The 11889-nt window shown below is 40.1% G+C and overlaps 1 protein-coding gene across 1 annotated transcript; it reads right to left on the bottom strand.

Moving 5' to 3' along the window:
• Nucleotides 1-602: 602 nt before the first annotated feature.
• Nucleotides 603-3908, bottom strand: LOC105056140 (WPP domain-containing protein 1-like). Its single transcript, XM_010938224.4, has 2 exons — nt 3830-3908; nt 603-1455 (listed from the first exon to the last, which is right to left on the bottom strand). The coding sequence occupies exons 1-2, from the start codon at nt 3906-3908 to the stop codon at nt 917-919; spliced, it is 618 nt and encodes a 205-aa protein (XP_010936526.2). The 3' UTR covers nt 603-916.
• Between the last annotated feature and the right edge of the window lie 7981 nt (nt 3909-11889).

Genomic DNA, 11889 nt, shown 5'->3' with positions numbered 1-11889 from the left:
CTAGAAAATGATGTCCAAATCCCTACAGATATTGACAGAAGTAATATGTAGGAAACTCTAAATTTTTTCCCCAAATCAAGTAACTTTTTGAGCAGGGCAAGCCAAACAAAACAATGATAGGGAGACTAAAACAGAAGCTCAGCATACCAGAGAAAATAAAAAGCTGACCAGTTAGCCTTCTTGATGAACATAAATATTGACCTAGTCATATGTTCACATGAAGCCCTTCAATTCAGTTTCATAATAGAGAGAAAAGGGGCCATTTCAATTTATTTAAAAAATAGTAAAAAATTCTTCTCCTAGCCTGGAAACACTTTAAAGAAGCGACTCGTTCTGTTCACCAACTTCTACATGACTTCACAACAACTCACACCGTACCTCTCCTATGGAAACAGTTCCAAACTGTCCCACTCGACAATATGATGAACACACAAATAGCATCGCTGCAACAAGTCTGGACTACATTTAGCTATAAAATAATATGCATCTGTACTGCAGAAAGCTATATCACAAAAGTATGCATTCCAAGAAACTAACTCCGAAGTATTTTGAGATTCTACTATAATCAGAGAGGTAAAGAGATATGTAACAAAATCTCTGCATTCAAGAAACCAAATCCTCCAAAGTAATTTGAGATTTCTACTGGAATCAGATAGTTAAGCATAACAAAGCAATTATTCAGATATTCCAAAATGTTGAAAATATCATATACCAAATACCATATACCACAGATCATCATATACCAAACCAGAACAACAGACTATCTGACCCAATCTTTAAAACCTAGAGATATATGGCAAGACTGATCCCTGTGCAAGAACACCTAGCAGATAACCAAATCCATTTCATCCAGGTCAAGATTCCAGTAAGCAGAACAAGAGGCGATACCATCACATTATTCTAAAGCGAAGTGCAGTCAAGCAGGCGAAGAGTGGGAGCTTTCCTCACCGGCCACAGTCGAGGGAGCAGTCTCCACGGCGGGACCGCCAGCGGAGGGAGGAGAAGAGGCCGCAGGGGTGGACCCGGAGGCCGACGACGCCTTCTCCTTGACGGTCTCGAGCATCCGCTTGCTGATCTCCTTGGAATAGATCTCGAGAATTGCGATCCCTTCGTCGACGGAGCCGGCGCTGCCACCGCCGGCGGAGGCGGAGGCGGTGGCGAAGCCCTCCTCCTCGATGCGGCGAGCAGCATCGGAGGCGTCGGAGGCGGACAGGACGCCGTAGCGCTTGGAGAGAACAGATTCGGTGGAGAGGGTCTGGACGAGGCGCTGGATCACCGCCTCCCGTGTCCGCTGCGTGGGGGGCCAGATGTTGAGGGAGATGGAGGTGAAGACACCCGCCCCTGCCGCCACCTTGGCCTCGCCGGCGTTCTCCTCCGCCGCCTTAGAGGGCTCTCCACCCCCTTGGGCCTTCGTCTCTTCGCCTCTTCCGCCATGGCAGAGAGCTTTCCTTCTTTCTTACGCTCCGAAGAAGCAACTGTTGGTGGATTCAAAACCCTCTCCGTATTCTCTTGGTTTTATTTAACTTCTAAACGAAGCGATCAAACGAATACTCCCGTGGTTCGAGACTTGAGTGCAACGTGTCGTAAATCTGGGCATCGCAAACTGTTTTATTTAGTTCTGGGCCCCATGATTTCGTTCTGTTTCGGTCATGGGTTTGCTTGTGGGTGTTACAAATTTTTGGTAGGTTTTTTTGCTCGGGTTTGCAGTCACCGCCCAGGGGGAAATTATAGTGTATAATTATAGGGAAGGTAAAAGCAATTATACACTTAATTTTATAAATTGAAAGGGGAGTTTTACAGTCACCACGCTCGGGAGCACCCAAGCTCACACCCCATGTCTGGTGCCACGGTGTCACTTCTCTCCTAGACAGAGCTTGCGTTCAAGAGTGTGTGATTTGAGTAAAGGGAGTGTGGGAAACAAAAGTAAATAATAATTCTGTTCAGTCATAGCAGTCAGCCTAATTTCCCGGTCACACTCGTTTTTGTTGTGAGATGGATTAAAACATGTGAGTTGTGAGTGAATTGAAGATGTAATTAAAAGGTCCAAGCGTCAGATAGGTTAGGTATGGATTAATTTTTAACATTAAAGAATGTAGTCGCTATTTACCGGGGAAAAAAAAAAAAAAAGAATGTAGTCGCTAGTGTTTATACCTTTTTATGCTAGCATTCAATGCTCACAAGGTATGAAGGCAAGTATTGTTGGCCCAAGAGGCTAAAATGTTTGTGACCCAGCCTAAAAATTTGTGGCTGAATTAAGTTGGATCTAAGGGAGGGCAACCAACCAGCGGATCATCTAGCATGCATGTGAATGAATTTTGATTTCAACTCTATCCCTCTCTTATATCAAGTTTTTTTTTGTAATGATAGATGCTATTGGTGCTCAGTTTATTAGATAGTAGTTCTTTGTATCTCTTTTCTTGGCGGCCAAAGAAAAAAAAAATTACAAAGTTGAATCATTGAATATTGGGTTGGTTTGTTCACTCGATCTAACAGTATTTCAAGTAGGTTGCACCTATATATAAGAATATATTTTTTTAGAGGCTGTTTTATTAGGGATAATCTGGTATAGAAAAATGATTCTCATGTTAGATTATTATATTTGATATGAAAAAAGAAAGAAAAGATGGTAAAAAAGTTGGTGGGCTCCATATTTATTTTTAGGAGAGAAAAAATAAAATAAATACCATGAAGAAATTGATATTTTATAAATTTTCGAGTGACGATAATTTATACTTGACAAAAATATTTTCAATAAAACCGCATATGTAATTTTCGAATTTGTTATAATGTCTTTCCAAATTCATTTAACAAAGAACTTTGGTAAAAAAAATTAAAATGAAGATATATTATGTAAAGGATTATGTGATTATAGTCATTATATAAAAGCTAATTGGAGATGACAATGCTATCTTAATATTAAAAAAATATTTTATATTCAAGAATATATTTATAAATTTGACTATATTTTTATATAAATTTACCTCCAACCAAACGTAATAATTTTTTTTTCAATATTATTTTTTGAAATATTTTTTCACTAACCAAACATAATAAAAGATATTTTCTTCTGTAATTATTTTTTTAGATTAATAATTTTTAAAAATTATCATATTATTTTGTAATCTGACGTATCCTAGCCAAATGGACTCTTAGAGTTAAACCATGAAATCGAAAATTCTCGAACACTATATACATAGTAATGTTCTCGTTGACCACCAAGAGGACACTTGCAAGAAATAAGTGAAAAAACTCATGAAGGCAACTTCTTAATGATCATAATTGTGGTAGATTTTGTTATGTATCTTAAGTCATATGGGATCCATACTTCAAAGGAGAAAACATCAAACACCAAATATACTCTCGCCAAGCCAAACCACACCCAACCAATCTAGGCTACGCATGTGGAGACCAAAAGCTTACATAGAAAATCATAGGCTCTCATGCTTGCTAGATATCGGGGACCAAGCCCTTTAGTATATAATGGTTGTTTTCCTTGCCCATCAAGCAAAGGTGCGTACGAGTCCTCCGAACAGAAGAAATTATATTCTACACCATATACATCATGTGGTCCTAACTGTACCAATCACTTCATCTCTTTCTTATGGACCCTATTTATCATGCGTTTGTCATGGTGATTGGCTCACAAGAAGAAGGCATGCTTTTTGACGTCGGGCACGGACATGTTGGTGCATGCATTTATAGGATATATTTATAAGTTGATTTATAAATTTTTTTTCCTATAATTTAGTGTGTTTTGGATGGTTTTATTCAAGAGGCATAGAATTGAACATAATGTGAATAAAAAATATGTCAGTAGGCGTGGCCATACCAGCATTAATGCATTGGATCCTATCAGAATTATATGTATTAGCATCCAATAATGTTGCTTGTGCAGTTGTGTCTCGCATCTACATTACTGTTCATGTGTATCACTAGAACCATCATATCTCATGAATGAGAGCTTAGACATTGGGAGGCTTGCCATTGCTATGCCAGAAATAACAAATTGATCCTCTGCTGCATTTAAAAATTTCTTGGACTCAAGAACAAAATAGAGTCAATATTTCTTTTGATAGGGCTATTTTTTGGTACAATGTCGATATGGTTTTACATGAGTAAAAGACACAACCGTTCGTTTTTTTAGTTACATCCATGGCAAAGTCAATAAGACCAGGAGATTCAAGGCCGGCGTTTATGCGAAATGAGCTGTCGAAGTTAATCTTCAATTCATGATGCCAAGTTAACCACTGGAACTGGTGGCATGTCCTCACAAAATTCAAGTTTCACTCCATGTATTCTAATGTGAAAATAATTTTTATTGCCGAGAGTCCCTGGTATGTGGCAGGGCTCAATCTCCTACCAAGGTGGAGGTTGGTTTCCTACCAATATGAAGATAGATTTCTTTAGAATAAGATGCTCCTTCAGGGAAACTTGCCAAGAAATCTACTCACCAGAGATTTTCTGGTGAGAGACCTCCAATGCTTAAGTCAGAAGCAATAGAGTGAAGAGTAGAGAAAATGTCAGAGTTCTGGGTGCTGCTTTGTGTAAAAGGATACTTATCTAAAGATTCTCTTTGCCTTCTTTTATATTGAGGGGGAGTACCAACCTGATACCATCGAGCTTGAAAATCTATATCCCTTCAAGATAGTGGGGCATCTATTATATGCATCAGGTATGGACGAGGGTTACACACATTATTTACGAGGATTATGTGTGGTGGTTAGGGCCACATGCACATAATTTGGAGAAACATCCCTAATACTATGGATAGATAATTGGCTTTGATTGTTCATTGAGCTGATTATTCATCATCACCCTGCAAGGATGGTCACTGTGTACTATTAATTAAGCCAGCTCTTTGATGCGATGTTGTACTCTGCCAAGATGGATCCAGATCTTCGTGTGAAGTAAGAGATTATTGATGATATCGTTAGTGCTCATTGAAGCCTCAATAGGACTTCAACTCGAGATTTTCCTTCTATGACCTATTCTTGAGGATCCGGATCTTATCATCGAAAGGATGAGGGGTTTTGGTGACTTGATCAGTATATAGTCAAAGCGGGATCTTGTTTAAATCCGAAGTCAGTTGATCCTTTTGGTTAATCAATCCTGTGGTTAGCTGATGTCCAATCTGGAGATCGGTCATTGTCTGAGGTTGTATCTCTCCTTAAGTCGAGGTTATTTTGGGATTGTCTGATCTCCGTTCTCTTTCTTCACTGGGGTAGTTGGCAAATATTGGTGAATCACCTCCTCATCGTGTGATTGAGCTGTTCTGATTGAGAAAATGACTTATTTCCCGAACAATTTAACTTTCCATCTCAAAGAATTTAAGCCATTCAATAATCAATAGAAAAATATGCTATCCAAAAGAAAAACAACGACAGGAAAAAAAGGTGTAATACAATATTTGCTTATAATTAATATCACATGCTATAAGCCACACAAACCAATTCCAAATTACCGTGCATATCTGCTGACTTGGTGAATTCACAGGCAAATGTAACCTTTCACTAAATCAAAGGCCACTACATTGTGATATTCTGTCCATATGATGGAGCTATTCTTCAAGAAACAAGAACCTATTATAGACTATTCCAATCATTCATAAAAGTCAACAAACACAATGGCTTCCCTTCCAAAGGTGGGTCGCTACATCTAAACTCATGATGTAATTTTGATGCCATACAATCTTGCTCTTTACTTGATTAAGTTTTACCAAATCTAACAATATGAGATACTCCAGCTCGTCATGCAAGAATGAAAAATAAAATAATCAACTATGTGCAATCAAATATAAGATGTTTAGCTCATTATTATACTCAAATGACACTTAATATAAGAAAATTTTAAATTTCTTTATGATCCAGTACAATAAAACTAAACATTGTCCCCAAGCTACATCACAATCTATGTTGCAGGCATGCATTCAGTAAATATAGACTATGCAAGCCGTGACCAGAAACAGGGAACTAGATGGTACAGTTTACATGTTTTTGTGCTTGTTGGTTACCAGAGACCACGCCATTTGGGCTATGTATAGTTTGCTTTCCTTACCTGCAAAGAAAGTCTTACAAATATTAATAGGATTCATGCTGATTCATACTCTGAAGTCTTGATAAGGCTCCAACCCTAGGCTTACCTAAGAGAAGCACATTAACTTATTAGACCAATCCTGATACATATAGGAATTTAATCCAAAATCCAAGTCATTGACTTGTGAGGTCACTATAGCTTGACCCGGTTGGGAGAGTCTAACATATTATCCCATTAAATTTGTGTGGTTTCTCCGATGAGAACTTTACCTTCTTTCCTCTCCTTCTTTTATTACAAATAAGAAACACAAGAAAAGGACAAAATAGGAAAAAAAAAAAAGGGAAACAATTGGAAGGAAAGGAGAACGAATCGGCTAGCACAACCCAACCAGTGAATTAGAAAAATAGAGAATTGGGGTAGCCTCTCAAATAATAAAATCAAAAGAAAGACCAAAGATCCTATGCAGTGCATGGTTGGCACCACTATGTATTGTATAGTGTTGGAAAATATCCTTCACGAGTGTGGAATACGGTCTCCCATCCAAAATCGCTAATCTAGGTGACGATATCGATACCGCAATAAAAAAATAAAAAAATATATAATAAAAAATATAGATCAGTTCAAGACTTATTTCCATGAGACATGCAAGCTTCACAATAAAAAAAAAATAATAATAAAGAGAAGATCACACCCTCTCAACTCTTATACATCAATCTCTCACTCAAAAAAAAGTATAATCCTTACAAAAACTACCCAAAAATCCAAAAGAGGTATTTAGATGATATCTACGTCAGATTTGTAAAAGCTTGTAATTTCAATGCCCTAACTAAAATTTCTGTAACCTCTAGTCAATTCTCTACTGCAACATGATCAATATTTTATATAGGGCACAAATCATGCTTTAATGGGAGTCACTGTTCTTAGAACAAAGAAATCAAGCACATGGATTAGAGTTTACAATCCTACAAATTTAACTCTTATTGATTTGATAATAAAATACAAATGCAAACCAATTTAAAGACCAACCATACCAACAAAAAACCATTTAGATATTTTCTAATCAAACCCTCTTAGTGCAGTGCATACAAAAGCTTCTAAGACACAAGCTATATATAATGAAGAATCAAGCTATATGATTTTCATCCAGTGTTAATCATTGTACCTACATAGCTTTCTATGCAAAAAATGAGAGGCCTGAGTAATTATAACTCTCTGATAGCAATATCATTAACGTGAGCAACTGCTTCCTCTCTGGTAATCTATTTCCTTCTACCAATCCTCTCACTAATATATTCATATAATCATTTGAAAGCCCAGATATAGGTAATTCACTGACCTAAATTGATCAATCTCTGAACATGAGCACCTATTTGGTTTAAAGTTGAATACATATCATATGAAGGGCAAGCACTTCATTAAGTTAATTATAAAAATCAACATGCAGAAAATAAATCACATATGTGAGGAAATACTGAAAGTTGTCAATGAGAAAGCACTATCCTATTACCATCACTTGGGATTGGCAATTACTGGAAATATACAGGTCATTAATCCAATTGAAAAAAAAATAGCATATTCAGAATCACTGAAAAATGTCTATGAGAAGGCAATATTCCATTTGTAGAGCACGGCAACAAAGAAATAGGAGAAGATAAAGTGGGGCAGGACAAGCCAGAGACTCTCTGGCCGCTACCTCTATCTCACAGGCCCTTCTCAACCACTATCAGATCCTCAAGCTCGTTTACTATTTCCGGCCATCAAACCCTTTAAAGACTCAAAACCTAGTCCAAATAGGATTCAGACTCCTATTAAGCCTCAAAAACTTTTTCTTGCCATTCGATTGCATCTGCACGCACCGTGGCCTCTTGATCGTGCAAGATCATGCGTCCGTGCATGTCATAGCTGTCCGATCGTATGAACCTATCATTAGATCGTGTGTAGACCGCGTAAAAACTCCTCTGGACTGCGGCATCCATGCGCGAGGTGTGGACCGCATTTTCTCCTGTAGGCTTGCGGTGAACCGCATGTGCACTGCATGGGTGTGCGCCTGCACTGTATCTTGACCGCACCCTGGCTGAGCTACACGCACTGCAGGCCCCCTCGCCTGCGGCTCATGCGCCATGGATTGCTTCATCTTGGGCTTTGCTGATTTAGTCTTTGCTGCTGTGGGTCGAATTTGAGATGCCAAAACCTAACAATGTCTACCTTGACTTAATATTCGATCTCTATATAACTTTGAAGGCTTCTATGACTTCTTGCCCCCATACCCAGGGGCATATGTCTGGTTACTCATGGATGAATAAATATGGGAGTCGAGTTAGGCTGCTTGATCCTATCTTCGTCATATACTGCCTACCTGAGACCTACTTGGGATAGCCTCCTGTGACAGTAGGAGCTTTACCTGCGACGTTGTCTATCATCCTCCTAAGTCTCCGTCTCATACCAATCCACCTGTATTTGGAGCTTCACCTCACTCTAAGCTCCTACTGCTCCTAAAACTCTACCTCGCACTGAGCTCCCTGTCGAGAGGTAATATCTTTATACCTCTTTTCCTTCATCATATTCTACTGCTGCACAAAATTTTAGGATTTATCTTCACTCTCCACCTGTAGTGCTCGAATCCAGTCTGCTCAGTAAAATTAAATTTCTCCTAAAATTGATATATATCGGATCTTGCCCAATTTATTCGCTGCTCCATTATGAGTTTATAAACTACAGTCTCAATACCCTTGATCGCACAACTCGATCCATCCAATAGATGAACAGCGCCTTCATTGGTCTCTAGGAGTCAAAATCTCATTTTTGCAATAAATATGATGCGAACATACAGAATCTAAAATTCATTATGGGAAAGAAGTAGATACCTCATCAGATACCAGAAGTACATCATACTTTCTTCTGTATTGCTACCTTAGACGGTTGGACCACTGCGCAGTAGCCTTCATCTGATCTCTGATTATAGGCAATCTCTAACTCGGTGTCCCAACTCATCACACCTTAGCATCGGATCTTGCTGTAGTCCCTTGACTTGGACCTAGACCACTTATCTTGTGATTCTTTGCCCTTTCGTCCTCTACTACCATCTCCTCTAGTCATGCCATAGCCGAGTCGCCATCTAAACTCGAAGTTTGATTCTCCTGTCTGAGAACCTCATTTTGGAGAAGTGCAAAGTGACATCATTTATCTTGATGGTCTTTTTTTCACAAGAAGAGCAGTTACTGAAGACTCAAAGGAAAGGGAAGCAACGAAAGTAAGACCAATATCCTGATCTTCTCCTCAACCTTCTCGTCAATATTGAGAAAATCAATAAAAACTTTCTAGAAGTTGTGAGATACTCCTACATGTTCTACCCTTGCTCATCTACAGCTAGTAGAATTGCTTCTAAAGAAAAAGAGCGTTGGTAAGTGACTTTGCCATATACATCTTCTCGAGCTTCGTCCACATCGCTATCGGAGAAGTCTTGCTAAACACATGAATCATCACATCATCCGTCAAGTATAAGTACATCATACTCACCGCTTGCATATCGAGTCATTTTCAATCATTCTTTCTACAGTAGTCGGCTTTCCTCGTACAAGAGAGTATTAATCAACTCTTGTTGGATGAGTAATCCTTCATCCTTACTTGCCATAAGAAGAAATTGCTCTTTTAATCATACCAGTTGATCTCCACTTGATTGAGCATGTTTTCTCCATCTTCTTCAATCTCGATCAATACTTCTACAACCTGGACAACCACATGCTTTGATACCATTGTTGGAAGGATCCCTCATGAGTGCGGAATACGGATCCTCGCCCAATATCGCTAACCTAGATAATGATGTCAATATTGCAACAAAAAAAAAAAATAAAAAAAAAGATATAATCAAATATATAGATCAGCAAAGGCTCATCTCTACGGAACATGTAAACTTCACTACGAAAAAAAATAAATACAAGAGGAGATCACACCCTCTCAACTTTCATATATCAATCTCTCTCTCTCAACAAAAGCACAACCTCTATAAAAGCTCTCACAAAAACTCTAAAAAAGATCCTCTATCGCTCCACAGACTTTCTAGCCGCTACCTCTATTTCATGGGCCATTCTTAGCCGCTATCAAATCCTCAGGCTCGTTTCACTGTTTCCACAGGCTGTCATGCCCTTTAAAGAACTAAAACTGAGTCTAAACAGAATTCAAACTCCTGTTAAGCATCAAAAATCTTTCTTTGCTGTTTGATCGCTCTTGCACATGCCTATAGCTGCTTGATTGTGCAAGATCATGTGTTCGTGCATGTCGCAGCCGTTTGATCGTACGAACTCATTGTCAGATCGCACGTAGATCGCGTAAAAACTCCTTTGAACTGCGGCAGTCCATATGCGAGATGTGGACCGCATTTTCTCTCACGGGCGCATGGTGGATTGCAGGTGCATCGTATGGGTGCGCGTCCGTGCGTGTCCTGGACTGCTCTCCCGACGGGTTGCGGGCATCATGCACGCTGCAAGACCCCACTTGGGCCACATGTTCCAGGCCCCTTGTGCCTCCGGATCCGTGTGTTGTGGGCTGCTTCATTTTGGACTTTGCTGATTTGATCTTCGCTGTTGTGGATTGAATTTGAAGCATCAAAATTCAACATGTGGCACTCATGGCTGCCACTGATAAATCAACGGCTATAGCCTTACATGTCATAGATGATGATGCATGTTGTTTGATAACTATTGATTTTGCACGGTGTTTTATGGTGTAAACAGCATGTTGCAGAAGATTTTGGGTGGAAGGAAGGTGCTGGTCTGCATTGGAACAATAGTACATGCAAGGCCAAACAAATCGAGAAAAATTCACAAACCCACCTTTTCCACTTGATCTGAATGTTCAAATGAAATAGCCACACAAAGCCAAACTTATTTGTCCTTAATGACACTCCAGGTGACGGTTAGCAATCTTGTACTAATAGCATGAAGATGACAAATTATTGCCTGTACTATGTGTACCTCTGCTGGTTTTTGTAGGCCTCATTCCTCGACTGCGTATCTTGGTGCACCGTTACATGACCAGCAGCTTTGATTTGTTGTGTATGGCCGTGCTGATGCGTGCAGTGGAGACAATAATTTCTCCATGAAGGCAAATAGATAACCTAGATAACTGGGTAGCCTGCCTAAACTTCTGGCTATTTAGCTGCCTATTTCCACTTCCCATGAACATGCTCAGGCTCCACCCTTGTGCACGGTTTTTCCTGGTGCTACTCTTTTACTCTGCCCACTCCCAACTCATTGGCCAGCCGACGCAACCATGTCCACCATGAGACAGGAGGCCCCCAACCCAAGGCCAAATATATTCACGTACCAAGTGCAGGGCCCCTGTTTCAGGGAGGAGCAGGGCCTAAAGCAAGAGAGAACGGCAGCAAATAATACGGAGACCCCCCTTTTCCCTTCCTCGGGAATTTGTGTCCCTTGTTTGCAGGGCCACCACCCCTCTTCATCTCCACCTGTACCCACCTCACACCCATCACACCAATCAATTTCCAGCTCCCACCCTACCAACCAGCTTAAACCTCCCCCCCACCCCCCCACATTAAACCACCCCCTCTGCGGCCCTACCAACCCTCTCTGCACCCGCCGCTAAGCGGGTCCAAATAGTAGTAATTGTCTCATCCTTCCAAAGCTTCTACAAGATGGGAGGTGGGAAGACAAAGCTTCTCCTCTCCCTTCTTCTCGTCTTCTTCTTCTTCTTCTTCTTCTTCTTATCGGTCTCGGCTTCTGGAGAGAAGAGGGGAGAGAAGGTGGCCGCCGGGGGAGGCGAGGCGGCGCTGGAGCGAGTGTTTGATCTGGGTCCAATGCGGCAGCCTCCATACTCTGTTGGGGCTCTGCTCCGCAGTAG

The sequence above is a fragment of the Elaeis guineensis genome, chromosome 13 (genome assembly GCF_000442705.2).
Source record: "Elaeis guineensis isolate ETL-2024a chromosome 13, EG11, whole genome shotgun sequence".
Classification (NCBI taxonomy): Eukaryota; Viridiplantae; Streptophyta; class Magnoliopsida; order Arecales; family Arecaceae; genus Elaeis; species Elaeis guineensis.
This window is presented reverse-complemented; position numbering and strand designations above follow the sequence as displayed.

What these genes read in the sequence shown, in the direction of transcription:
- LOC105056140 (XM_010938224.4), bottom strand. Translation starts at nt 3,908, where the DNA reads ATGCGAGACACAACTGCACAAGCAACATTATTGGATGCTAATACATAT. An exon ending in GATCCAATGCATTAATGCTG is followed by an intron (nt 1,456 to 3,829) that starts GTATGGCCACGC and finishes TCGGAGCGTAAG; the next exon opens with AAAGAAGGAAAGCTCTCTGC.